General features: G+C 39.8%; 1 protein-coding gene across 2 annotated transcripts; it reads right to left on the bottom strand.

Moving 5' to 3' along the window:
• Nucleotides 1-7,290: 7,290 nt before the first annotated feature.
• Nucleotides 7,291-25,966, bottom strand: LOC138059751 (hepatocyte growth factor-regulated tyrosine kinase substrate-like). Of its 2 annotated transcripts, XM_068905358.1 has the most exons (17): nucleotides 25,825-25,961; nucleotides 25,669-25,753; nucleotides 25,452-25,527; nucleotides 23,860-23,952; nucleotides 21,990-22,110; nucleotides 21,315-21,370; nucleotides 20,294-20,362; nucleotides 16,496-16,629; nucleotides 15,565-15,661; nucleotides 15,234-15,335; nucleotides 13,610-13,714; nucleotides 13,253-13,288; nucleotides 12,458-12,571; nucleotides 11,324-11,398; nucleotides 10,442-10,585; nucleotides 9,458-9,530; nucleotides 7,291-9,247 (listed from the first exon to the last, which is right to left on the bottom strand). In XM_068905358.1, the coding sequence occupies exons 1-17, from the start codon at nucleotides 25,865-25,867 to the stop codon at nucleotides 7,770-7,772; spliced, it is 2,901 nt and encodes a 966-aa protein (XP_068761459.1). In that variant the 5' UTR covers nucleotides 25,868-25,961; the 3' UTR covers nucleotides 7,291-7,769. The 2 variants fall into 2 exon arrangements, with proteins under 2 accessions (XP_068761459.1, XP_068761460.1); XM_068905359.1 differs by lacking the exon at nucleotides 11,324-11,398 and having other exon boundaries at nucleotides 25,825-25,966.
• Between the last annotated feature and the right edge of the window lie 333 nt (nucleotides 25,967-26,299).

Raw genomic sequence — 26,299 nt, 5'->3', positions numbered from 1 at the left:
AATAAACGATTGTTTATGCATAACAGTGCGTGATACAGGTATTCTGAAGTGCACTGGGTTTATCTTACAAGATCTTAAATTATGGCCATGATCCACCGCCTTATCTAGAAAACGTTTACAAGGATGCGCTTCAGATTCTAGGATATGCTTAAATTCTTTCTCGTCAAATTCTGACGCCTAGTTACAAGTGACTCAACAGTATCCCTAGGGAGTCCTATGACATTTAGACATCTATTCTGCATTCTCTGTAGATCGTCTTCGAAGTAAATGGGCAACCCTCCCCAGACAGGCGAGGCATATTTTAAGACAGGTCTAATCTTAGTGATGTAAGTTGTTAGACCAATGTCCCTGGAGAGATGGGCTGCCCTGCAGACCCTAAGATAGTGAATCCGTTTACACGCTTAGCTGACAATGCTTGAGACATGTATATTCTACTTGAAATCGTTCTGTACATACACACCCGGTAGTTTAAACTCTGAAACCCTCTCCAGTTCAGTAGGCCCGATGCTAATAGGACGCGCAGTTGGACAGGACTTCTTGAAGGTGATCCACATATCTTTTGTCTTCTTAGCATTCAGGTCCATTTTATTCTGTACAGCCCAACTTTCCAAGTGAGTCACAGCACCCTGTATTTGACTAACAGAGTCCTTAGAGGCTAATTAGTATAGGGTACAGTACGTGCAGGTGGATACAGGTATTTCCCTGGGAATGCACTCCTCAATATCATTAACATGCACATTAAAAAGAGTAGGAGAAATGACACCACCCTGAGGCACACCAGCAATCACTTCACCATGTCTGGAGAGAACTCCCAGAAGCTTAAGATGCCGTGTTCTACCTACTTCGTAAGTTACCATCTGATAGTGTAAATGATCGAATCTCTCGCTTAGGCGTGAATTCCGCCATTAATACGCAGAATACTGAACTGGCGAACCAATCGCTTCGAAGTTACATTTGACAAATCCAAAGGAATGAACAGGGCAGGATAAAGTAGAGAAAGTTAAGTTGAGCGATGAATAAAAATTGCCAGCGTGTGAAAACCATACCACGGTGGAACCACCCTTCTCGATGGAGACCTTTGATCAGTTATTTAAGAATATTCTACAAGCATTTGCAAAAATTGTGAAGCCGAGTGTACCGAGATTTAACGGCAATTCCCTTGAATACTCTAAGTTAAAAGCAGCGTTTAAAGTGGAATTTGATAAGAAGGAAGTTTACTATGCTACAGAAAAGCCAAAACTGTCGCACCAGCAGTGTAGGAGGGGTGAGATACCCAGTTCACAAGTCAACTAACCACAGGTTAAAAGAGTGCAAAGTGTTCGAAAGAATGTCCGGGAGCGAGAGGGAAAAGGTTTTCGTGTGGATGAGCACAAGTTTTGTATATCCTGTTTATCATCAGGCCATCGTCTTGGTAAATGTCGTAGTAGAGACAGATGCAAGGTTGAGGGTTGTGCAATGCGTCACCACACACTTCTTCATGACGTTGACTTGAAGATTATGAAACGGAGAAGAGCAAACAAGAATCAGCGAGAACGTCAGACAGTGCGAGATCTTCAGTGACTACTCGCCAGGACAGTGAGGTTACCTCTAGCCAGATGCAAGAGGTGCATCAGCAGTATAGTTATTCTGTTTGCTCAGGTTGTGAAGCTGGTGGTCGTGCTTTCAGGGCCGTAGCCAGTATGAGGCAAACCGAGGCACTTGCCTCAGTCATTTTTTCTTCAATTTTTTAAAATAAAGCGTTATTCCAGTGTTTTCTTCAAAATGTAATCATCATAAACACCTAAAATACCTACGAAGAGAATTTAACCATGGACATCGCCTCGGTCATAATTTTTTTCTGGCTACGACCCTGCTAATGTTAAGCACTAGTCACTACATCTAGATCTTTTCCATCAATTACAACAGGTTGGAAAGCTTGCTTCGTTTTTGCAAAAGAAATTCTGAGTTCTTTACATCTGTTAGAATTTAGTTGTAGCTTGTTCTTCTCTGACCAAGCAGATAACCCATCAGCAATACGCTGTGCAGCGCTGGATTCGCCTTTTCTGACGACTTCAGATGCCGTAGTGTTATCCACGTACTTCCATAGACAGGCACCACTAAGAACCAGATCGTTTATCATGCGGACTAACAACCAGCATTTGGCCGTTGGGCAGAGTCGTGTCTACTCATATGCATCCTCCCGACTCGAAGTGGAGAACTCAAAAGACCAATAACAAAACTTTGTTTATTAGAAGAGACGGAAGTTTAGATTTATTTCTGTAATCTTCTCGACATAGTGCCTCGACTGGGGGCGCGGATGCGCCTTTCGATCTTGCATGACGTCACAAGAACACGTGATGTTTTCTTTTTTGAGAGAGTTGAGTTTTGAGCGTCGAGTGATAATTATCTAACGTCGAGTTTATAATACGGCCCTGTGGTGTAATATAACGAACCAGCGCAAAAGAATGTCATGAGGGCACAGAAGTTAATAATGAATTCTTATGAATGAATAATGAAGGGAGGCCACGCTCTGATATGCTGCTGTGCACTTCTGCTGGTTTTACTGCTGCTAGGGTGTTCGGTTGCCAACAACAACTTGATTGGGACGTCTATAATGTTATCATGCTTTCCTGGACCAGATTTCACGGAGGAAAATATCGCTCTCGCCGAGAAAAACCGGAATTTCTCTCTTAATGCAACTGCTTCTTCAAAGAGCCTGGTCTCGCCTGGATGCGTTATTAACAATGGCCTTGGAATTTGCAATCATCAGCCGTTGTTCCAAGAAATTACGGGGACGCTGAACTATGACACTCATAGAAGTTGCAATCATGGGCTATTGTTTCAAGGGAACAAAGGGATTACGCCGAGTTACACATACAGGAGGCGAAAAAGATGGACATCAAAAAAGATCAGATGCACAGCGATGACATCCTTCGAGTATGCTGAGTTTAATGTTAAATCTGGATCATTTAGCACTAGACTTGTGATTGTTTACCATCCTCCATGCTCCAGAGAGCACCCGCTCACGGATAGGGCATTTTAGCCGAGTTCACGACATACCTGGAAAGCATCATATTATAAGTTGAGTCTGCTTATCGTCGGTGACTTCAACTTACACGTAGACGACCCAGACGATGCTGTCTCTGCTGCTTTTTTGGACACCCTTGAGTCTTTGAACCTTGTGCAACACGTGACTGGTCCAACACTTGAGCACAATCACATCCTTGTCAGTCTGACAAGGTCCTCTTATGTCAACCGAAAGTTGGCTTTCTTTTTTCTGATCACGCGCTGATCATCGGGTCTTTAAATTCCACTAAACCTCTATTCAGCTCTAAGTCGTATACTTACAGGAAATACAAAGCAGTGGATGTTGTGGCACTTAAGAAGGAATTGCCTATAAAGCGACGTGCATGAAAGATTGGTTTAGAAGTGCGACGAAAAATAACTACTGCAACAGGATCGAGCTATGGCATTTGAGCGGTTTTCAATCGAGTGCCGAAAGTAATTGGTTTTGTATCACCAAGTTTGGCAGTTGGCTGAAAAATCTCAAGCCACATTCTCAGCCAATTAGAGGCGATTACTACGCTTAGTGATTGGATTAAAATTCTTGCGCAGTTTAAAGCGGTTTTCAGTTGAGTGTCCTGGAACAAATACCAAAGTAACTACTTCGACCATTCACAACAGGTACAAGCAGCGCAATGAACCAATCCAAATTCGTAGTAATTCAGTGTAACTTGCTCAAAGAGCGGGAAAAATAGCGTGTGCAAGTTGCGATCGGTTTTGCTTTTTCCTTTCATTTGCTTGATAAACTGGCGCGTGATTTTTGAATCAATCACGAAGCTCAGCAATTGCAATCGCTTAATTACTTCGACAGTCATTTGTAAACTGCCCTATCAACCAATGACAAGGAAAGCCAAAACCCATTGAGATTCGTACGCGAGATTTTTCCCGCGCTTTGAGCAAATTACATGCAAATATTGATTGGCGCAGTGCGCCCTTTGCACTTGCTGTGATTTGTTGGAGTAATTACCTTAGTATTAGTTTTACGAGTCTCAATTGAAAACCGCTTCAACCGCTCCATGATTCGATGCGATGTTGCATAAGGCAAATCCAAAAGAAGTACGAGAGCAAAGTCTTTCTGTTAAGAGCACTAGGATTCTTTTCCATCAAGTAGGCATTAGTAAGTGCGTAGTTATTGGGAGGGGCGGTAGCCCCATGGTTAGAGTGCTCGACTCCGGATCGAGAAGCCCTGGTTCGGGTCCTGGCCGGGGACATTGTGTTGTATTCTTGGGCAAGACGCTTTACTCTCACGGTGCCTCTCTCCACCCACCCACCCACCCACCCTAACCCAAGCGCCTTCCAGGCAACCAATTACCTTCTTCGAACCTGTGATTTTTTTTTCGGCTGGCACCTTGCTGGCACCAGAAAATGAGTAATTGGATACCGCTTAATTATGCTGTGGTCATCGCTAAGTATCGCTTCTTTGCTAAAAATGTAGGTAATGACATTCTGGACTTTAGTTGCTTTCTTTTGCGCCTGAAGAATAAAATTGCTATCCTGTGCTATAGCTTGCACAAATAAGGGGCTGTCGAAATATTTACTTTGTCCTTTGTCCCCGCTTAACGTCAACTGGATTTTTAGGAGGGGAGGGGGGAAGGGGGTAAGGCCCTGGACGTTGGTGCGGTTGCACTTTTTAACACTGGCAACCGACACATTTTTAGAACACGTGCCACAACATTGATCATGAAGAGAGAAAAGAACAAGTTTAACAAGAAAAGAATGTAAATTGTAATATTTTAAATTGTGAACGTTTTTACTGTATCCTAAAGTTCTCGCCATTTTTCTTTGGCTGATTGAACAACACTTTCCATTGCAAGGAAAAACGTGCGACAAACTTTTAGTTTCTTTCACGGTCTTTCCGAACAAGGGAAGTTGTTTTGACATCTCGCCGAAGCTAATTCCCCTTTCGTAAACAAGCGACGCCATTTTTGACGGTCGATTTCTATAAATTGTTAGGGTTAGCTTCATTTAAATATTTTAAAATTGCCGTTTAGAAGCTGTTGTTTCGGCAGTGTAGAGGTTAGCCATTGAATCGAGCTCGACATCGTTCGATCAACATTTTCTAATTTTTTTCTCTAATTTTTTCCTAAGGTTTGTTCTAAGTTTTTTTTTTAATTCCAAGTGACATGCGCTGCTAATCTAGTCCTAGATTAAGTTTTTTTTTTCCTCATTTGCAAAGGACAAACTTAACAGCGAAAAGTCTCGTCCAAATGGCATCGCTTGTTTACGAAAGGGAAAATTGCCTCGCTGAACTAGGAAGAAAGCTCGCGGCATCAGAGTGGCGAAAGAGTAACGCATACATGACCGGGGAAATGGATTGCGAACGGACCACGGGCTTGATGTGTCTATAACAACATGGGATCAACAGGAAAATGCAGTTGTACTGGTGGGAGAAACCATAGTGATATGTATGCAGCTCTCGCCACTTTCTTAAAGCAGTCAATTTTTAATTATTGATACCGTTCGTTGACCTCTCTCTGTAGTAAAGTGCATGTGAATGTTCCTGTTCAGCTGTAGCGACTGAAGCTTCACAGGGACTTCTAGGGCAGCAGAATTTCAAGTGGACGTTTAGTAGAGGGGAGGGGGCCTGACGTAAACGTCCAGTTGACGTTAAGCGGGGACAAAGTGAATATGTCGACGGTCCCTTACCGTCTCAAGAACTTTATGGAAATGTAGGACTTCCTATTTTTAATCTTTGATGTGGGGATAAGCTGGTGTAGGTGAAAGAGACGTGTCCGTGTATTAGTTGACAAAGTGCATCTAATCACGAAACAAGAACACTCACACGCTGACTTTTAATTAATGTACATTTAGCTTAGACGAGAAGATAGACAAAAAATCAAATGAATTAAAATCGCGGGACTTCTATCGACTTTTAAACTTTAACTACACCAGTCAACGCGAGCTGGCCTTTAGCTTTGGAGGAAACAATTCCCAATTGATAGTGTCTCCTGGAGTGATTCTTTCAAGATCTAAAATATGTAAAGAGACTAAGCTAAGAGAATTTAAATAAAACCTTCTTAATCGAATTGTAGTGACCAAAAAGGAATTGAATACATATGGAACTGAAAATGATAGTGATTGCTTGCATTGCGGGGAATTAGACTAGATAGACCATAATATTTTAGGCTGCCAATTTACCTCGTTCTTCACTCGCCAAGCGGTGGAATGGTTCAATGCCATAAATGATACTAGATTTTAACCTGAATTTAAAGAAATTTTGTTTGTCATGTTAAAGCAAAGCCTTGTTGCGCATGTGGTTATGAGAAGGTTTAACTATACACTTCGTGTTTCATTGTATCTATTCAAACCAGCTAAAAGGAAGTTCGATTATTTTGTCCGAATTTGGCAATAATTAGCAACTATTCACCGAAGTGGAGGACCAACACTAAGGTGAATAGTTGCTTTAGTATATACTAAAACAGTGAGATAATATAGCGAAAAAAAAATATATATATATATATATATATATATATTATTCACTTATTTCTGCAAAGACTACAACGTTTTCGGGCGCAAATTCCGGGCGAATTGCTCGGAGGTGAATAGCAATGAATATCCGGAGTTTGAGTAGCCAACCAGAGCGCGCGTTTAACACTATCCACTGTTTTCGTATACACTAAGATTAGCTATAGGGTCGCGACATTCGAGGAACGGGCCGGCTCGGGTCACCAGTGACGTAGTTGCTCAAGGTTTTGTGCTTCAGCACCGTTAGGGAAAAACAGCTTGAGCAAATGAGAAACATTATTTATCAAGATAATAGTCATAAAGAACAGAACAAAATAAAACACGAGACGCCCGACACATTCAAATCGGAGTTAAGTCAGATTCCCAGATCATCATCACCGCTGTCTTCACAAAAGAACGGCTCCCATGGGTCTTTACTACAAGATTTCCCTAGCCAGCGTTGAGTTTCAAGAGCGGAAAGATTACCTCGCCGTAATTTCGCGTGAACAGAGTATTTTCCTCTTATTTGCTTATTAAATATTTAAGAAGTTGAACTGCTCAGTGACTTGGGAACATCGCAGTGAAATAATGGATACAAACACTGACAATCTAGAAGGTAAACGGAACGTTAACTCCTGTACACGTAGCTATTTGTAGAGACCGTCTTCATCTCTTAAAAAGTTTTCTGAAATGAAACGTGGAGTAGATGTTTCACTTCTGTGTTCGAAGCAACCAAGCTAAAGCAGTTATGATCTCTACCTCCTCTCAGTCTAACCTCTTCTCCACAAACAACAGTCAATGCACAGCGTTTTTATAATATTTAATGAAACAGGAAATATGGTCGCTAATTTACAATTTAAATGAAAAATTGCCCTCGGAGGAGAATATGAACAATGTCGGAAACTGTACTCAGCTGGCACTAACGGCTTATTCCCAGCGAAAGAGTCTGGCCTCAGCCTGCACTATAAGGCAGCATACGAGGTGCTGTATTTCAGGCAAGAAATTATAATAAAAGTAATACATTACTGTACAGCAGTTTGTATAATTAACTATCATTCCCAAATAAATTCCTGGAGATTTCACCATATTTATCTTATCATCTGTAGATTAACTATTGGCAGGACAAGTGTTGACTATAATTATATTCTTTCCTTTCAACAGTCCAAGTTTGAATAAAACTATTTTCAGGAATAACAATACTTATGTTAAGTCCACCTTGGCAATGCCCTTAACATGCAAAAATTACATTAAATCACTAACAAAGAGACATTTCAAATGCCCAGTCAGTCAAATGATATCAGTTCTAAATCAGACAGCTGTCTCTGTGGGGCTGGGTTTGATTGCTGGGGTGGTGGTGCTGACCCATAGTACTGTGATGGTGGCTGTTGCTGACTGGGTAGCCCTTGGCCTGGCCCAGGTTGATATCCCAGTTGAGGTGTTACTTGTTGGGGCTGTTGTTGCTGAGGTTCATAAACCTGTTGCATTGGAGGGCCCTGTTGAACAGGGGCCGCTTGTTGCAGAGGAGGCCCCTGCTGCATTGGGAGTCCTTGCTGCATTGAAGGTCCTTGGAGTGAGTGGACTCCTGGTTGTCCTTGTTGAAATGAGGGATGAACAGATGGTTGACCAACGTTCAATTGTGAATGCACTGAACCAGATGAAAACAATGGTGGTTGTCCCTGAGAGGCATCTACTGGGGGAAAACCATTTCTTTGAGGAGACTGGTAGGGCTGTGGTTTGTGCTGTGTGTCGCGTGGTCCTGGATGAGCATACTGTGTTGGAATACCCTGCTGTAAGGGCTGTGTTTGTGGCAGGTTGGTTAACTGGGAAGGTGGGGTGACTTCTGGCACATGCGGTCTAGTACTGCTTAACTGTGTCTGTTGAGAATACTGGAGGTGACTTTGAGATGGTGCCACTGGGTTGATCTGAGGTTGCCCTGTAAAATCGGTGGGTGCTGCCCCAGGGATGAGATTCTGTGGTTGGGTTTGTGCTGGTGGGTGTTGGCTTCCCAGTTGGCCATATGGCTGTTGAGAGCTTGGATGCTGCGATGTGACCTGAGCATACTGAGGGGGTGGTGCTTGAGCTGTCACTTGCGCGGGAGCAGTAGGAACTGGTGGAGGCCCCCCAAGGCTACGGGGCTGAAGAGAAACTGAACCCTGATCCGGGGGAACCTGAGAAGCATAGGTGGGTGGTTGGTACTCTAGTGAACTTGGCTGAGGCTGGAATTCCATTTGAGATGTTGGTCCATCGTTCCTTAAGGGCATTAAATTGGTAGGGGGAGTCTGCAAGTACCCACTAGAAGGGGGATGTGCTGCATACTGTGATGGCAGAGGAGCATCAGGCACCTGATAACCCTGTGGCACAGTAGAGGTGTAAGATGCAGGTGCATTCTGTGGGGTATAGGGCTGTGAACTGGCCAAAGTTATTGGTGTGTAATTTAAAGAAGAATAGGGACTGGAATCTCCACCAGCAGTGTAGTGGTACTGTTGCATTTGTATTGGTCTTTGGTATTGAACCCTTTGCTGCTGTTGTTGTTGTTCAATGGTTGCTTGTCTCTCCGCCTGTAATCGTTGTTGATAGGCCAGGTATTCAGCTTTCTGCTGACGCATCAGCTCTAGTTTCTCTTCTATTTGCAATCGCCGCAGTGTATCCTGTTCCAGCTCCTGCTGTCGTACTTTCTCGCGATGTTGTTTTCGCATCTCATCTAAAGACGAGCGAGCCTCGCGCACAAGACCAAGTTTGACTTGAAGGGCTTCATACTTGGCTAAAAAACAAAAACACAAACTGTCAAAAACCGTAGAAATTGATAGCGAATTTCTATTCGTATGCCAGCACCCGTGATCAGATGTACGTCGCAACAAATATAAAACGGGAAAAATGCGTTTGCCTTTGGTAACACTACCCTCAAAAGTCCGTCAAAACTGCAGACAACCATGCAATAGTGGCATAAAGGAAACGAGGCAAGAGATCATACCTTTCTCTTCTTCTTGTTGTTCAATGAGTCTGAGTATCTGTGGGTGCATAGCACTTACAGTTTGGAACAAAGACTAACAAAAACAACAATAAAAGGCATTAAGACTGCATCCCCATTAGCTGAGAGCCCAGCAAGATCAATTATTGTGATGCAAAATTCGTATTTCAGAAGCAACAACTTGCACGTTCTAAACGATAAGTTGCAAGACGTTAATGCGAACTAGCATGTGCATGGCAACTTCAAAACAAAGAAGAGGACGTTAGCCATCATTTTATAATTTTCGAGTTTTGAGTTTTTATTTCCTATGGCTATCCTACGGCTATCGGTGCTATCTGTTCGAATGGTTTGCAGTTTGAATGTTGGTGCTATCCGTTGAATCTTTGTGCTATACTGGAAACGTTTGTTCTAAACATGCACACGGTTTTTCCTAAGCTTACCGCAGGAAAGAATTTTCTAAATAAGGGGAAGTATCAACTTGAAGGTTAAAAGCTCATTGAAAATCTAAACCATTAATGAAATCTGCATCAGAAAGATCGGTAGATGACCGGTAGATGTGGCACTTCTAACTTCGTTCCAGAATACGACGGACCAAAGTTGTAACTCGGAAATATTCATGGAAAAGGGCTATGGAGGACAATAGCCCATAAAGGCGCCCGCAAACGAGGAAACACTGTTCAAGTTTCTCGAAATGTTTCCTCGGCGCGCAAACAAGGAAAAATTTGTTGAGGAAGCAAAATGTTTCTGGACAAATTCAGAAACATTTTTGCCGCAAACGGAGAAACCTTTGCTTCCCCAACAATGTTTCCGCAACATTGTTTCCAGTTTGCGGGCGCCTTAAGGTGCGACAGCTTGACTCAAAATAAGTTGGCCAAAACGCTATCTGACACATTCTCATGGGCCAAGTGGTTCAATTAGGAGCGAGGCAGTGAGCCAAGAAAGAGTTTATCCATGTTCTCCTATCCCTAAACTCTCTGACGGAATCACCTGTGCGGTAGCATCCATTGCAATGTGCTTTCCCTGGGCTGACACCTTCTGCATTCTATCCAGCAACATTACAACGTTGCCCTGGAAAGTTTTTACCATAGCATCTGACACTTCAAATGATGTCTCGGAGGCTACTCCGTCAACCTACAAACAAGATGAACAAAGTTTTTAAAATAAGTTCCAGTTGAGCACCAGTCTTATCTGCTTCGCATGTAAACAATTTGTTGATGTGCATCTGTTACAAAATTAAACCCGGAAACATTTTAAACGCTTGGTGACAAAGCTCAAAATTGTTATTAGTGTTAGATGATAAGTAATTGGAAGATTAGTTGTCAATGTTAGTTGCTTGCAACGTCACTATTTAATATCATCTTTTACCAAGCTCACACATTTATAATGGAATTAATAAAGTAGCAACGCAACTAAACGGCAAGAAATCTGAGCGAGTGGCATAAAAGTCTATATTTTCACAAATCAAACGAAATCTTTAGTGCACTCTACGGAACAAAACCGTTTTTCGACCAAAGTCTTTCTAATTAAAATGTGCCTGCCGCTGAAACAAAGGAAGCTTTTGTCTCAACAGTCAGTGGAACTCTGTTTGGCATATAATTACCACAAAAAGGTTGTTCTGAACAGATCGGAGTCGCGGATGAATAATCTTTGCATTCCGACTCAAGAGATTTACCCGTGATGTTTTCATAACGCTATGCAAACTAAAAAGAACATACGGTGAATCTCTCTATTTGTCTAACGAAATGTGGACATTTTCTTCACGTTTAAAGTTCTCGAACTAGAATTTAAACGTTTACTGGCTCATCCGCCTCTTTAAACTTCAAAAAGTGATTAAGAGGAAAATTCATTTAACCAGTGAAAGTTATTGACCGGCTGAAAGTTGTCGCTTGGCGTTTTCTTCCCCTTCTTTTTCTTTTTGCCTTTCAAGATTCCACTAACAATTTTCTGAAATAAACAATCATTGACATAATTACTGCAGTTTATTTTGACAACACGCAATACGCTTAATTAAGCAAAAAAAAATGTTACTGTTTAGACATTTACATGCTGTGGACCAGTTAGCGGTTTACATGAGTTTCATTTACCATTATCGTTAAAATTCTGAACAATAATCACGGTACAATTTTATTGTGCATGAGAAACGTGTAAAAGACCTAATCAGCTAACTCAACGTTGTACCCATTTCAAATCTCCCGGGATTAAGATTCTTTGTGTATTGTATTTGATTGACAATGTAGCGGGGTGCAGGGATGGCGCAGTGGTAAGAGCACTCGCCTCCCACCAATGTGGCCAGGGTTCGATTCCGAGACTGGGCGTCATATGTGGGTTGAGTTTGTTGGTTCTCTACTCTGCACCGAGAGGTTTTCTCCGGGTACTCCGGTTTCCCCTCTCCTCAAAAACCAACATTTGACTTGATTTGCGTTGATTGTTAATTTCACTTCACAGCGTCCCCAATTAGTGCTCCAGCGCTAAATCGACTAGACACTTAAATAAAGTTCCTTTTTATAGTATTCACATTTAAATGATATGGAAATACCAGGAACAAAACGTTTTATTCCCAAAGGGTTTGATTTGGGTACAATTGTGAATGGGCTAATTAGACGATGACGTCCATTTGGCAAGTGCTCATGTGAATGATTACTGTTCCCAACCTAAATTCCATGGAAAGGAAATAGGTTCCACAAGAATACTTTCTAAAATTCTTATGCAAGAAACGTAAAAACGTAAAAACGTAAACACGAAGAGGACAAATCACAAGGCAAGTTTACATGAAGACAAGTCACCCGCCGCGGGCGTTTGGCTTCTCAGCTGGCTATAATTGTTGCGCGTGCGAACGAACAACAACTTCTCTTGGAATCGCCGCTCGTTTCACAGGTTCGCTTTTTGCTCCCGTGCGCCCACAAAACTCAGCTATGCGGCGTACATGTAGATTCTATTAAAAGCAGAAAGGATATCGTTCTGCTTTCTGTGAACCACAACGTAACTGATCCAACATCATTATACCTGCTCTGAGTAACTGTTTAGTTCTTCCCTTTGCACTGGTGCGCTTGCAGGAGCACTTGACGTCTGCCTCTCGTTTCTCTCCTCCCAATATGAACGATTCAGGTATCGTGCAAGCTTTAAACACAACACAACAACAATTGTGAGTACAATACAATAGAAGTTTACAATTCACAATTAACTTAATCCACAATCAAATTTAGAACGATCTGCCCAGCATAACCACGCGGGTTAAAACAACCAGGCAGCCATGGTCTCTTTTAAAATTAGCCAATATCAAAAATACCATAATACTCTTTTGTTTGTTCCTCCAAAATTTTTGCGTAAGCATTGTTTCCAGTTTAGTCCCAAAATAAAATAAAATAAAATAAAAACAATGCTTATGCCATATTTTGAAGGGACAAACAAAAAGTATTGTGGTATTTTTGATAGTGGCTAATTAATGACAAAGATAGTTTGACAAGTGGTAGCTATCGTTTAAAATCACACAAGAGATTTAAACACAAAACCACTGGTCGGGATGCTATATTTGCCTGGGGATACTTCGAGTTTAAGTCCTGCATAACGCATAGGTCTGAAAATGGATTTATCTTCTCTGGTTCCGAATTCAACCAAATTTCAGTTTTGAATTACCAGCGCCTATCATAAAGACAACTTTTCTCTTAAGTCAAAGGGCACCATGGAACAAAGGAAAGTTCTTGTTTGCTAGACAGAAAAGTAGGATAAGGTAAAAAGCAAGAGTGTTCAAAAATGGGGGCAATCATTGTACCAACGTCAATACAATCTTGAGGAGCTTACCTCAGGGTCCATACTCGCTGAGTCAGGTTCAACATCCTGAGAGAAACAACACACACTAATAAGACAACTAGAATACAGTAAAACGCCTTCTTTATTGTGCATTAATTTTACACTGGGATGAAGTGCTGCAAACTTTCTGCTAACTTTCAGGGCCAGAAAATGGTCATCAATCAACCAAAACTTTAATATCAAACTTATGACTTGGCATTCAAAAGGCGTTTACTGTTTATCTTAAACGCGCAGTAGGAAAGTCTTTTGATGCAGCTTTTCACTTAAAAAAAAGAACAGCAATGCTATTTCATTACAAACAGATATATGTATATCTGACTGATTACGAATGTCAACAATAAAACGTACATGTACAGTTGACGAATACAAATTGCTGGTTTGCTTGTGGGAGCTGTAAGATGGTTCTGAGGCTTCACTGTAGGTTGATGACTTGATACTTGGACGGATTTGACCCTAAAAAGGGAGAGAACTTTGGTCAAATTTGTTACAAGCAGAGTCAGAAAAGCATGTTAATAAGATATCTCGACTTCAGCTATAAAGGTTTCAAGGTGACGTTATGCACCTGTGGCTAGTTGCTTGGCTACTGAAAAAGTAGAGTCCTAAGCAGGATGGCCTATGAAAGTGACAAATGAAGAGATAAGATTCAAGACGAATATGGAAGAGATCACTCAGCAGATAAAACATAACGCTGGAAACTGATTGGGGCATGTGCTGATCGAGGAAAAGTGTAAACGAGAACATGAGGATAGCCTTAACATGGACCCCAGAAGGAAGACGTAGGAGAGGTAGGCCGAAGGAGACATGGCGAAGAACGGTAGAGAGAGAACGTGGTGAACTTAGGTTCAAAGGTTGGGCAGAAGCCAGTAGTTGAGCGAAGGACCGAGAAGCTTGGAGAGTGAGAACCCAAGGCCCTATTTCCCTCAGAGGGAAAAGTACACGATGCTCAAGGATGATGAAGCAGGATTACGTCGAAGGTTAGCATCTTTGCCCTGGACCCTGACTTTTTAGTTGTCCTTTTGCCTGTAGCAAAGTAACTACATGTAGCCTAACATCACAAATTTTTCACTGAAATGATTAAACTCTAAATAATAATAATAATAATAATAATAATAATAATGATAATAATAGTAACAATAATCACTTTATTTAGATCTCAAGGTTATTTAGCCAAGCAAAAGTGCTCTACTGATTGGGGAGACTACAAATCAACCGAATTCAGAACAAATCAAATTAAATGTTGGTTTTTGAGGAGAGGAGAAAACCAGGGAGAACCAACAAACTCAAACCACATTTAGTGTTACCACTGCGCCAGCCGTGCTCGCAAAGCCATTGACCAAATGCAAAAATGGCCACAGACAAATAATAATTATTATCATTATTCTGTCTTTGTATTAATAATTATTAGCCTGACTAGCCTCATTAACAAGAGATTATAATATTATAATATGATTATAATAATTATTATTATAATAATTATTATGATAGCCTTGAGGAACCCAACTATTGGAAGATGAGAGATACAGATACAGAAGAGAGATACAGATGGTGGTCTAAAAATGATTTAAGCTAGTGACATCGCCACTAGGACTTCAGCCCCAAGCACAGTGCAATGACAATAATATTAAAATAATGCTGTTTATAGGCAAGGAAAGGCTGATGTGTACCACTCTACATCAATAAGTCTTTCTGGTGACTAAAGTTGTTTTTCTCTTCCTTGAGGTTTAGTGCTGTTAAATTACAGATGAACAGAAGAAGTATCCACCTTTTTGGCCACAGATAACCAGGGGTTTCTGGCATCTGGAAATATGGTACATTTTTAGTTTCTCACACTGTTGTATTATATCAAGTATCTAGCTGTGTACACTATAGCGTGTGTATTAACCATATGACTGACTGCACATTTCCAAACAAATCAAATCACCATTACTCCTCATTCTTCATTTAGTACTTAGCAACTCTGCTGTTGACATACATCTTTGGCAGCTTCCTCTTGTGACAATGATAAAGCCATGGCCAACTGTAATTGTTCTTCCTCTTCTTCCTGAATTTCTTTTGCACTTTTCTTAGGAGGTGTCTAAAACAATAAGTGGTGATTAAAAAATGTATCCTATTAAGATAATCAAGGCTAAATGCTAAGGTTAACATTCAGATTTCCTGATAAATGAATCTTAGAGACCAATTCCTAGTTTTAAAAGTTTGGTAAATTGATTGGCCCTTTTGAATTCCTTGCTATAGTTTGAGAAAAACAAAAATACTTAATATTACACTTTTGATCCACTTGCCTTCAGTTTTCATAGACGTACCTGTGATTCTCGGCTCAGTGAACTGCTGAGGTACTCTGGAGGCAAATCACTGTCTGTTGATACTTTGTCTGACTTCTTCGAGCCTTCTTCGTTTTTGCTGAAAGAAGAACAGTAATACCGGTAATTAATATTTTGACCAATCGTTATAGAACTTACAAAAGGATCATAAATGTCCCAAGCAAAATAATTTGCTCATTTCTATAGCTAATCACATGATTTTGAATGGAATTTGGATTAAAAAAGCACAATTAAATTTTCTCAAAGACGAACAAAAGTGGGCAAGCGCAATTTGTAGTCTTTGAAAAAATTTACAAGTGCTTATTTATTCCAAATTGCATGACATAAATCATTTGATTACTTACATGTACTGTATTAATGATATACATGCACACATTTCACCTTTTTTGCACTAAATAATTATTTCAACTATATCTGCACTAATTTAACTTTTCTGCTCTCTGCATGGGATTAACTGATGTGCTCGACAGCCAGTCAAAATGCTGAAATGTAGCATATTATTAATTCAGATGCAGCTCTACAGGATGTGACTGCACTTTTGTTTTACAACTTTGTTTGAATAAAACTCAATAGCATTAATATCTCTTAGAAAATACAATGTACATGTACATGCCCACCAAATTTTGCAAATTACTGCTTCTTGTTTTCTCCAGTTCAAGAGAGAACTGAAAAGAGGTGGGCTACAACTGAATAAAATGGCCCTTGAATGTGTGAAGCAAAAGGTCCTTCATGTGGATATATAACATTTATAAGCGAGAATGTTGGTATTTCAATGATATTCCTGTAAAACACTTATGAAGCAAAAATCTATTAACCCCTAACAAATTCCTTGCAGGTAGAAACCCAATTAGCGTCAATCTGGAGCTTTTGTCACCGTAAACTCTCTACGATGTATTTCAAAGCATAGACTTACCTAGCTGAGGGGTTAAGTTTGTAGAAGCATGGATCACAGACCCTTACTTCTCTTTCTATACCATACAGAGGAATTATAGAGACTCTTGACGAACACTTCTGGCAAAATACTTGACCACAGTTTCTGCAGTGGTGCTAGCAATCATATAAGAATAAAGTGTACATTTCAATACGAATGTTGCAATGGGTTATTCCAGAAAAAAATCCACACCCCCCCCCCCGACAGATGGGGTCGTTTTTTAACCCCCCCTCTCACCTGGATTTCCTGAAGCCCAAGACCCCCCCTCCTGTCTGGATTTCCAAGACAAAAGACCCCCCCTCCTGCCTGGATTTCCGGGAAAAAATATTAGGCTTAAATTTAATTTATTTTTAATAGAAAATACGCACAATCACGGATAGAAGATGTTCTTTTTCAATTCCTAAAGCTTTGGCTAAATTATATAAAAACATGGTATTGGTGGTCAAGGCCGTTCCAAAATACGTAACGCTAAATAAAGCGCTGGATTTTAAGATTACAACGTTACTGTAAAAATCTAAAAACAGAGAATTGAAAGTAAATTTCATGTGGATTTAGCTTATAAGAAGAAAGCTTCAAATTTGTTTTCTGTTTTCATTTGAGAACTAAATGAATGACCCGCACTTGAAATCAGGTAGAAAAGCAGCAGTGAACGCGATTGAGATGTTTGCGTAAATATTTTCTTTCTCTCAAGAAATTGCCCAAGAACATTAAAAATTTAGGTGCACATTAGTTGGACAATACCCTGGGAAACATTCATCCACAGACAGTAAGTACTTTTAGAGTAATAGTGGTAGAACTAGCGTTACGCTACTAGTTTTTGCACTAAATTTTTAACCATCACGCCAAAATTGAATTTTTCGTTTCGCCTAGCGTTCAAATGGTTTGATGTATGGTTTGCTTGGTATCGTTTCGATGGTTTGTAAAACACTTGGTTTCCTTCGTTTTAATCATTCCTCTGAAATATTTCTTTCGTACATAACCCAAAATACACGCTAAAATTCCAGTTTTGAAAATTGCAAAGCCGTGAAAAGCGCCAAAACAAAACAATTACCTCGTTCTGCTTCACTGAACAAAGTTTGGTTGCCTAGCACGTGACAATTTTTACTCAGTACGTGACTAATTCTCTCACGCAAAGTACAAACTTTGAAAAGCTCGAAACCTTTGAAACCTTCGAAACGCTTTAAACCTTTTCTTTCCATCCTTTGAAACGATAGATGCCGCGAACCAAACGAACAATAGAAAGTTTGAAACGATACAAACGATAGAAACGATGTTAAAAGTGCGATGTTTCGGATAAAAATGTAACGCGCCGGACGAAAAATTTTCCGATTCCACCAACTTTGTCTTGGTGCTGTGTGCTAACAAAGCAAAATAAACGCAAGGCAAGTATCAAAATAAACAGCAGACATAATAGACAAGCGTTTGTTTTCCGTATTATTCCAGATAAATACTTTGTAGCAAAGAAATAACAGCTAAAGTCGGGTATTGTCGATAACGAGCGTTTGACAGCCAATACCGTGCTAAAACGCGAACGAGTGTTTATACACTATTAGCTCATAAAAATCAATTGCCCTTGTTCTTTCTTTGATCTTTGCTCCTTATTTGTTCTTTCTTTGTGTCATTACATGAAACAACGGTGGCACGCTGGGTCTGGGTACGAGTAAAAATGTGTCAGGCGTTTCAAACTCTTCGTTGCAATAATTGTTGCGACGGCTCTTTCTAATAGTATCTTGTTTGCGTTTTCTGCTATAAAAGGACCTGCGAAGGAACTTAGATTATCATTTATGTCAGGTGACAAATATGTGAACAAAACATTTCTACTATTTTCAGGGTCTGAGAGCGCTAAACTGTCACCGAACTAAACGTTCGACTCGCGTGAACTATCGGTTCAGATGACCCCTGCAGAAGACTTTTTCGAGTTCACTCCCCCCTCCCGCCTGGATTTCCAGGGTCCTTGACCCCCCCTCCCGCGAGAATTTCCAGAATCCCATCCGTCGGGGGGGTGTGGATTTTTTCTGGAACAACCCAATACAGCAGTTTAAACTTTAAAGGCTACAAAAATAACAAACTTGAGCTTAAAGCCTCGCATGAATGCTTTTAAACTACCGTAAAAAACTCTTTGTTTTATTGAAATATCCACATAAGCAACCAAGAGCAGATTTGAACGTTGAGTATTATATTTGCATTTGTACGATCCCTTGTATGACCAGTGACTTTTTATTAAACTTTGATGTTTACATGTCGTCCAAGTAAAAAATCCCATTTATTTATTTTTTTACAGTAGGTTACCATAAACAATGGTAGATAAACCGCACTCCGAGTTTTGAAGTTCAAGATTTGGGAGAAAAAAAAGATTGATGAAAATTCATACCAGAGGTATTTCAATCAGTGAACTTAAAGTCTGTGTCAACTTGGATCGATCATTCAATTAGAGCTCAAATACACAATTTAAATTTTAACTCATCAAATTGTTTACAAAGAATAATGTCAATTTGTTTGGAGACAAGACTGCTTTAATTTCCTTGCGAACTTTTTCCCCAACATTAAGTCCATAACACTGCCAGCTCCTTTGTGAGCGAGTTTGTTCTCGTTTACTTACTTTGCTTGGTAACCAGGCAATTTGTTAAAAGAGAGAACACTTAATGTTCAGAAAGGAAATCGAAATTAAGTTAACAAGCATCTAAAATCTAGCCAAAGTGTAAGTGTTGCTTGTGAAAGGGAGGTCAAATTACTGTTACTTTGGCAAATTTGCCCCCAAAGTTATAAACGGAGAAACATGCAGAGGGCTATTTACCATGCAAGTTCAGTGCTCGAAATTAGCGGTTGTCCGGTCGTCCCTGATGACCAGAAAGTTTAACAGGCAACTAGTTTTTAGCAAAATGAAAAGAAAAAAAAACAGACAACCCAGCCAAAAATAGAAAACTTATTACATAAGCAGCACCCGACTCTCTCGACGGTTTTCTATTGTCAATTAATTTGCCGCAGTTGAACATTTTGTCGTGTTTTGAATATCTGTGGCTTTTTAAAAAAATGTCAGATAGGAAAATTCCATGTAGCTAGCAATGGAGATTGAAGATTCCATTTTGAAAATGCTAAAACCTAAACCCAAAACACAGGGGCACGCTTAGAACTATGGGATACTCAAGCTCCAATGACATGCGATCTCAACATGGTATGCATTTAATCGTAGGGGGTTTCCCAATGGAAAACCAAGTATTTATCAGGGCAACCAATTTATGGGTTTAGTTGCCCGGCTTTTGAAACAGGGACAACCTGGAATTTTTTTTATTTCCAAGCACTGCAAGTTCTCAAAGATCAAGTGGTTCTCTCTCACAGTGGATAAACCTCAGTGAAAGTAACATGCCATTGGCACTGACACTGCCAAAAGCTCTGTGGTGGAATGGAGATTCTGGTATTAGCTTAACCTGTTCAAGAAGGCAAGTCTAAATCGCCTAACAGACCTGGTTTACCAACAGCTCCTTTATGAGCCAAAACACTTGCAAAAGTAGTGACCAGGTATTATACTTTCATGCAAATGATGTTTAATCATTAAAACAGACTTTATTTCGGGGTTTGGGATGATTATGGAAATTTATGGATTTCTTCCGAGATGTTTTTGTAATTTAATGCCATGCCTTGAATTCTGGACACAATTTTACAATAAAAAGATGTCACTTACGTGTATCCACTTAGTCCTGATTCACGAATTCAAAGCACATGTAACGCCCCAAAATAAGCTATATTGGCAGTTACTTTCTTACAACTCGAACTGCACCTTACCTGTCTTTGAAATGTTGAAAACTTGACTCTGCACATGTGACAAACATCACCCTCAGCCCACTCTGGAGCCTGCATATAAAGAAGTCACTTTTTGAATCCAAAACTTTCATTCTGGGCATACATGTACAAGAGTAATAATTATAGGGTGCAAACTGTAGTTACAGTCAAAGACTGTAGTCTTCCTTATGGCCCTATGACAGACCAGACCAGTCGCACTACACCTAGGAATTCAGTGCTCCGCTCTTTTTTAATAGTGTGTGGGATATTTAATGTACCAAAGAGTTTATGAACAAGGGTTGTGCAGTGTTTCAGAAAAGAGGGGGTTCACGGGTCAAAAACCCTACAAGGTCAGCTTCGTGGCCTGACAAATTAATGGTAGATTTATAATAGTTTGGTGGGATCTGTAGAAATTTGACCCACTGGAATTCCTTGTTGACACCCTGCCTTACAAACTTATCTGGAAGCTTGGTTGTGAGACAGGGCAAAAGGTTAATTACAATAGTCCTTCTTCAAGAAGACTTGAAAGTCTGACCATTCACAGATGTAATTACAAGTCTAGAGCACTTCACTTTCTTCTCAGTTATTTTGAGAACCCATGGCAAGTGTTGGTCCAGTGGGAGTTGAACTCACGACCTCCCACACACACCAGTCCGATGCTCAACCAACTAAGCCAACCAGTCGGAAGTTTGAGTGAACTGGTCAGCCTGAGAGGTCAGCTGTCTCTCAATCATGGCAGTCATTTATTAGTACATAATTGTTCTGAATGCTTCTGAATTCTTCTGTTCCCCATAAATATGAAAAAATTGGGCTTAACATGACAATCATCCTGGCAGAATCCATTATTTTGGAATTTGGATGGCATTGAAGTAAATACTGGAGTTAACCCATTGACTCCCAGGGGCTGCCCATTGACGAGTAAAATCACCTGGCATTAGACGGAGTAAAAAAACTAAGTCTGGCCAGTTCAGGCCGGCTTGGGAGACAAAGGGTTAACTAAGCTAAATGCAAAATGATCACTTACTGTTTCTGCTGTAAAAAGTGCATCACTGGACTCACTTATTGGTGGAAATTTGTACCCTGTTAAAATGCAAATGATATCTGGGAGGTGATTATGATGGCAAATTTTAAGCGATGAGAGATATGAAAAGGGATGGTAGGAAATTAATGACAAAGTGGTGCATATATTGATCTTGACAATCTGAAAATTATATATATGTACATTATTTACACTCTGCAAAGCTCTCTTCTTCTAAGACAAAAAAGTGCTTTATTGATTGGTACACTAGTTCCAATTTCGCTTGCTTGCTAGTACTTTTTTCGAATACTTATAATGCCAAACAACTTATTCAATAAGCATCAATCCATAATCCTTAACTAGTGCTCGAAAACCAGGAAGCAACCCAGGAAGCAACTTTCTTAAACCACTTGCCCAATAGGCAAGCACCCACTCAATCTATTACAGAATTCCAAAGATGTTTAGAGACCAAAAAATATACAGTATTTTCTGGTTTTTAAAGATAATCAATGAACTTAGACAAGTGGAGAACCCCCTCGGTTCTGAGATATATATATTGAACAAAAAAATCTAAGTATCTATTGTTTATCTTCCCGGAAACTATCAATACAGAGACAATGAACATGCAGTATCGCATCCAGTTACTTGTTAAACTATGAAATAAAAACTGAGGTTCTTTACCTTCCATTCTCATGAGGTTAAAGGTGTCCTGGACAATTTTATATTTTGGTTCTTTACGAAATGCCATTGACCATGTCTGAATCATACTGAGAATCTGCTCTTTAACTGGTTCAGGACTGGACTGAAAATTATAGAGATACAATAGTGGGCAAAGGGAGAAGGTAAGAGTTCATAATTATTTATGCAGTAAGTAACTAACGGCTACTTGCAGCTTCAGTCTAAAAGCTGGTTCTTAAATAACGGCAGCAGTACTATTCATTTCCTCTGATGAGGGAACAACCGTAAAAAATACTATCATCAAAAGTCCAGTAAGTTTTTCATCATTTACAATGTAATGCGTCACTTAAGTTGATACACTTGATTGTCACAAAATGCATAGATCTTTGTTATCACACCACAGTTTACCATTGAAATTTCCCCAGAACATACCCAAGACTGAATCACGTCAGTGAGAAATAGGGGATATTACATGGCCACACAGGGATGAGAATTTTATCTTTGAGTGCTAATAGCATCTCTCATGAGTGAGCACAGCAAACAAGTGTGAGATAATATCAGCCCGAGAAGATGTAATATTTGTATCCCCAAGAGGCCATGTACATGTAATATATAAATGAAGTTATTCAACTGTATACTTAGTTAGTACAGGGCTCAAAATTAATCAAAAAATCCAGTCGCATTTTGCAACAAGATACAAAAATTTAGTCGCAATTTCGCAAATTTTAGTTGCAAAATCGCCGCGCTGCATTGTGTTGTCAGCGGTTTAGCAAAAAAATATGAGCCCACAATACTTGTGTGTAAAGAAACCGCTGAAAATGGCAAATGATCAAAGGAATGGACGTGACATTGCTGCTAAATTACTCTACAATAATTACGCTATCTTCAGAGAAAATTCACAGCGACAACAGGGCTTGAAATTAACTTTTTTGCTCAGGTGCCAGCTGGCGACTAATGGGGAAAAGTTGTTTGCCAGATCATAAATTTTGGTCGCCAACTTTGCATTCAAGGAAAGTCATAATTATTAAAAAGCACAATATCAAAAAAACAGCACGAGAAAGATCTGCTGTTTTTGGCTTTGTCTTTAGTTTGGTGATGGTGTTCTTTAAGGTTATTTGAAATTGTGCAAAGCACAGTCTCTGGTTGCCGTAGCAAGGCAAACATGGGTCCTTTATCCCTGCTTTTCTCCTCTTCAAAACATAGTTCTTTATTCTCCTACAGCTCTACAGCTTGCGTGGCAAGCAACTTACCTTGCAATACTACAATTGCTCGGCCTAGGCCCCCCACAAAACCACAATGCTCGTATCAGTCTTCGACCAAGATAAAATAAAAGGAGCGGCTTGTATACGGTTTCAATAGCCTCTAGAATCAGAGGAACTTGGTTTCTTAACATACTTTTCTACCGATATTTATCTCCATTTATTAAGGTGAGTCGTGTTCTAGCTACCAGTTCTGAACGATTTCATCATATAAAGATTCAAATACAAAAATTGTCTACTGTTTATCTGGGTTATCAGACAAAACGTGATTCACCAGCTGGCGACCAGTTCTGAAAATCTAGTCACCAGCACTCAATTTTTGGTCGCATTGGCCACCAGTGAGTCGCAATTTCAAGCCCTGGAGAAACAAAATAATATTGTCATTTATTTATTTATTTTAGCGAAAGTAGCAGCAAAGTGGCAGCTGCTAACCCTTCTGTTTCGAAATAGCAAAGGTGACAACAAGTTGCAAATTTGTGACTTCTCCATAATACATGTATATTTTGGTCGCAAAGGGAAAAATTTAGTCGCAAATTAAATGCGACTGTATTGGTCGCAATTTCGAGCCCTGTAGTAGCAAAACCATACAATAAGAAACTACACACAGTGTCAACCTTAGCTAATTCTCTGAAGGAGTCCATCATGTCCTTTGTGGCAACTTCTTTGTGCATGGGAGCCCCACAATTCTTCACACAAGCTTCCAACACCTTGACAGGATACATTCAGTCAATATGGTATTTTTTTCAAACCCACCAATGCAACTTTTATACAATGCAAGTTTTCCTAACCCTCTTCATGTCATTCACCAGAAATTGATTGTGCAACATTTTAGTTACTGCAACCTAATTTCAAATACAATTATTTCTTTCGTGCAGTCTGTAATCCTTCTCCAAAGGGGCAAAGCTGCAATTACATCACTTGTTATAAATAAATAAACAAATAAATAAATAAGGTCTGCCTCACATACAAATTTCTTTGGACTTGTTTGGTGAAATGGGACTTATGGTCTACTCTACTAAAGGACGGTGCCTACTAATTCAAAGGTATTTTTGCGCGGTTTACTGACTATGCGGGAAAAGCAGATCTTAACAAGTGTTATAGAAATCCAAAAAGAAATTGGGGGTAAGCACGTATTTTTCGAAGATAACTAATCAACAATATTTGTAAAAAGCTTTAAAATACAAAGCAATGTATGGCGTTCTTTTCAAAATTCAAGCTTAATTATCTCTGAAAAATGCGTGGTTACCCCCAATTTTCTTTTTGGATACCAAGAGCACTTGCTAAGTTCTGCTTTTTCCTCATAGTTTTGAACTGCGCAAAAATATCCCTGTATCAATAAGCACCAGCAATAGGAAATCCGAGTATCTCGAGATGCCCAGAACGTATGCGCAATAACAATAGTAGGCACCGTCCTTAAACAAGTACACTAGATATTCCAATATTGTTGTCTTGGGAAGAAGCACCTCCCCCTTAATTCTTTTACCACCTTGAGTGTTGATCGCTTCAAAGTTCGAAGCCAACACCTCCTCATGTCAAAGGTACCTTGGAATTATACAGGAGTCATATGGCTATGCTCAAAGGCTTTAACAGAACACCACTTGAGAGCTTTTCCACCCCTGAACTAATTCATCCTATTAGTTTTCAGCAGATATATTAGCACTCAAAAAGCTGTAGCTGCTTCAGTGATCCAGCTGTACTTCAAGCAACTCTATTCTCAAGCGGGTATTATTTAAGAATTAGAAGACTTTTTCCGTGTTTCCATAGCCTGATCTTAACACAAGGGGGATTGGGAGAATTTGAGAAAGTTATGCGTCTTTGGTTTGCATAACTTTCAAGAATTCTTCCAATCCTTAGTGTGTTTAGTACGGCAATGCAAATGCAAAAAAGACTGTATAAAATAACTCTCATACTCTCGTGCACATACACCTGTTGACCAATGAGTGCATGGAAACCATCTGAGTTATTTTATAATTTAAGTTAATTTTCTTACTTTATTCGCGGCAGTGTAGTTTGGTCGGGTAGTTTACCGGGTTTGTCCTCATCTATACTTCAGAAGTATACAAATACGATTACGATCAAAACAGTCTAGATTATACGTGATGACATCCATTGAAAGAGAGTATTAAAGAACAAAGTTGATTGGCCTTTATTTATATAATATAGCTTATGATTCTTTTGCGCCCTTAATTAAAAACAGTTTACTCACAATTAAACCATATTTTGCGACGTGTGGATTTTTATCATAAATCTTCCTTTTCATGACTGCTACAGCGTATTTGGGACTGTAATAAATGACAGGAAATTCATAGTATACGTAAATTGTCAATAACCTTATCATACACGTCAGCTTTCAACAAAGTTATGTTGTCATATACATCGACTTTTTAAACTTATGGTGACTGACAATAAACAAGGTAGCTTACTTAACATCTTCTTGTCGAACACAGTCACAGATTTGAAGAATACTGTTCCAATCTGGTTCCAAAAGAAGCTGGCTTGTTGCTTTTTCTGTAACGCCAAAGAACATCAACGTACAAATTTCTGTTCTAATCAAAAAAGAAATGTGACAGAAAACTCACCAACAAGCACGTCGAAATTTGAAGTATTTGAAAATATCCCCATCGTTACAATGGAAGGTGATTAATGCAGCCTTCGATGAGCAACTTGTACTACGAAATGTTTCTAATATGGCGGACCTGTACAAACTCACTTCCTACCAATGGAACCAATGACGTCTTGTACCAAAAAAAGACTGTCCCCAGTCTCCGGAAATGCAGATCAACTGCAACAAAAGCTTACTCACGCTTTTAGGATACGTCATCGCCCAACATTCGCGATTGTGTCGTTAGTCATTACGTCATGATTTCTGGGGGATTTCAAAGTGTGGCCGTGCATGGCAAGTGCAAGCAATTCTCAGGCTAAATGGAGAACTCTGATTGGCTGGTTATCGGTCGGGATTTTACAGGACGGACTATTACCTTGGAAACCGGGAAATTCAACAACAGTTTTAACCTGCGATCAGGCTCTATTTTAGTTTCGCGTGGTACGTAATGT

The sequence above is a fragment of the Montipora capricornis genome, chromosome 8 (assembly GCF_036669925.1).
Source record: "Montipora capricornis isolate CH-2021 chromosome 8, ASM3666992v2, whole genome shotgun sequence".
Classification (NCBI taxonomy): Eukaryota; Metazoa; Cnidaria; class Anthozoa; order Scleractinia; family Acroporidae; genus Montipora; species Montipora capricornis.
This window is presented reverse-complemented; position numbering and strand designations above follow the sequence as displayed.

Excerpts from the sequence above, each read along its gene's own strand:
- LOC138059751 (XM_068905358.1), bottom strand. The coding sequence starts at position 25,867 with ATGGGGATATTTTCAAATACTTCAAATTTCGACGTGCTTGTTG. Across the intron at positions 21,371-21,989 it reads TAACCTCATGAGAATGGAAG|GGTACAAATTTCCACCAATA; the intron begins GTAAAGAACCTC and ends GCATTTTAACAG. Across the intron at positions 15,662-16,495 it reads AAACTTAACCCCTCAGCTAG|CAAAAACGAAGAAGGCTCGA; the intron begins GTAAGTCTATGC and ends TTCTTCTTTCAG.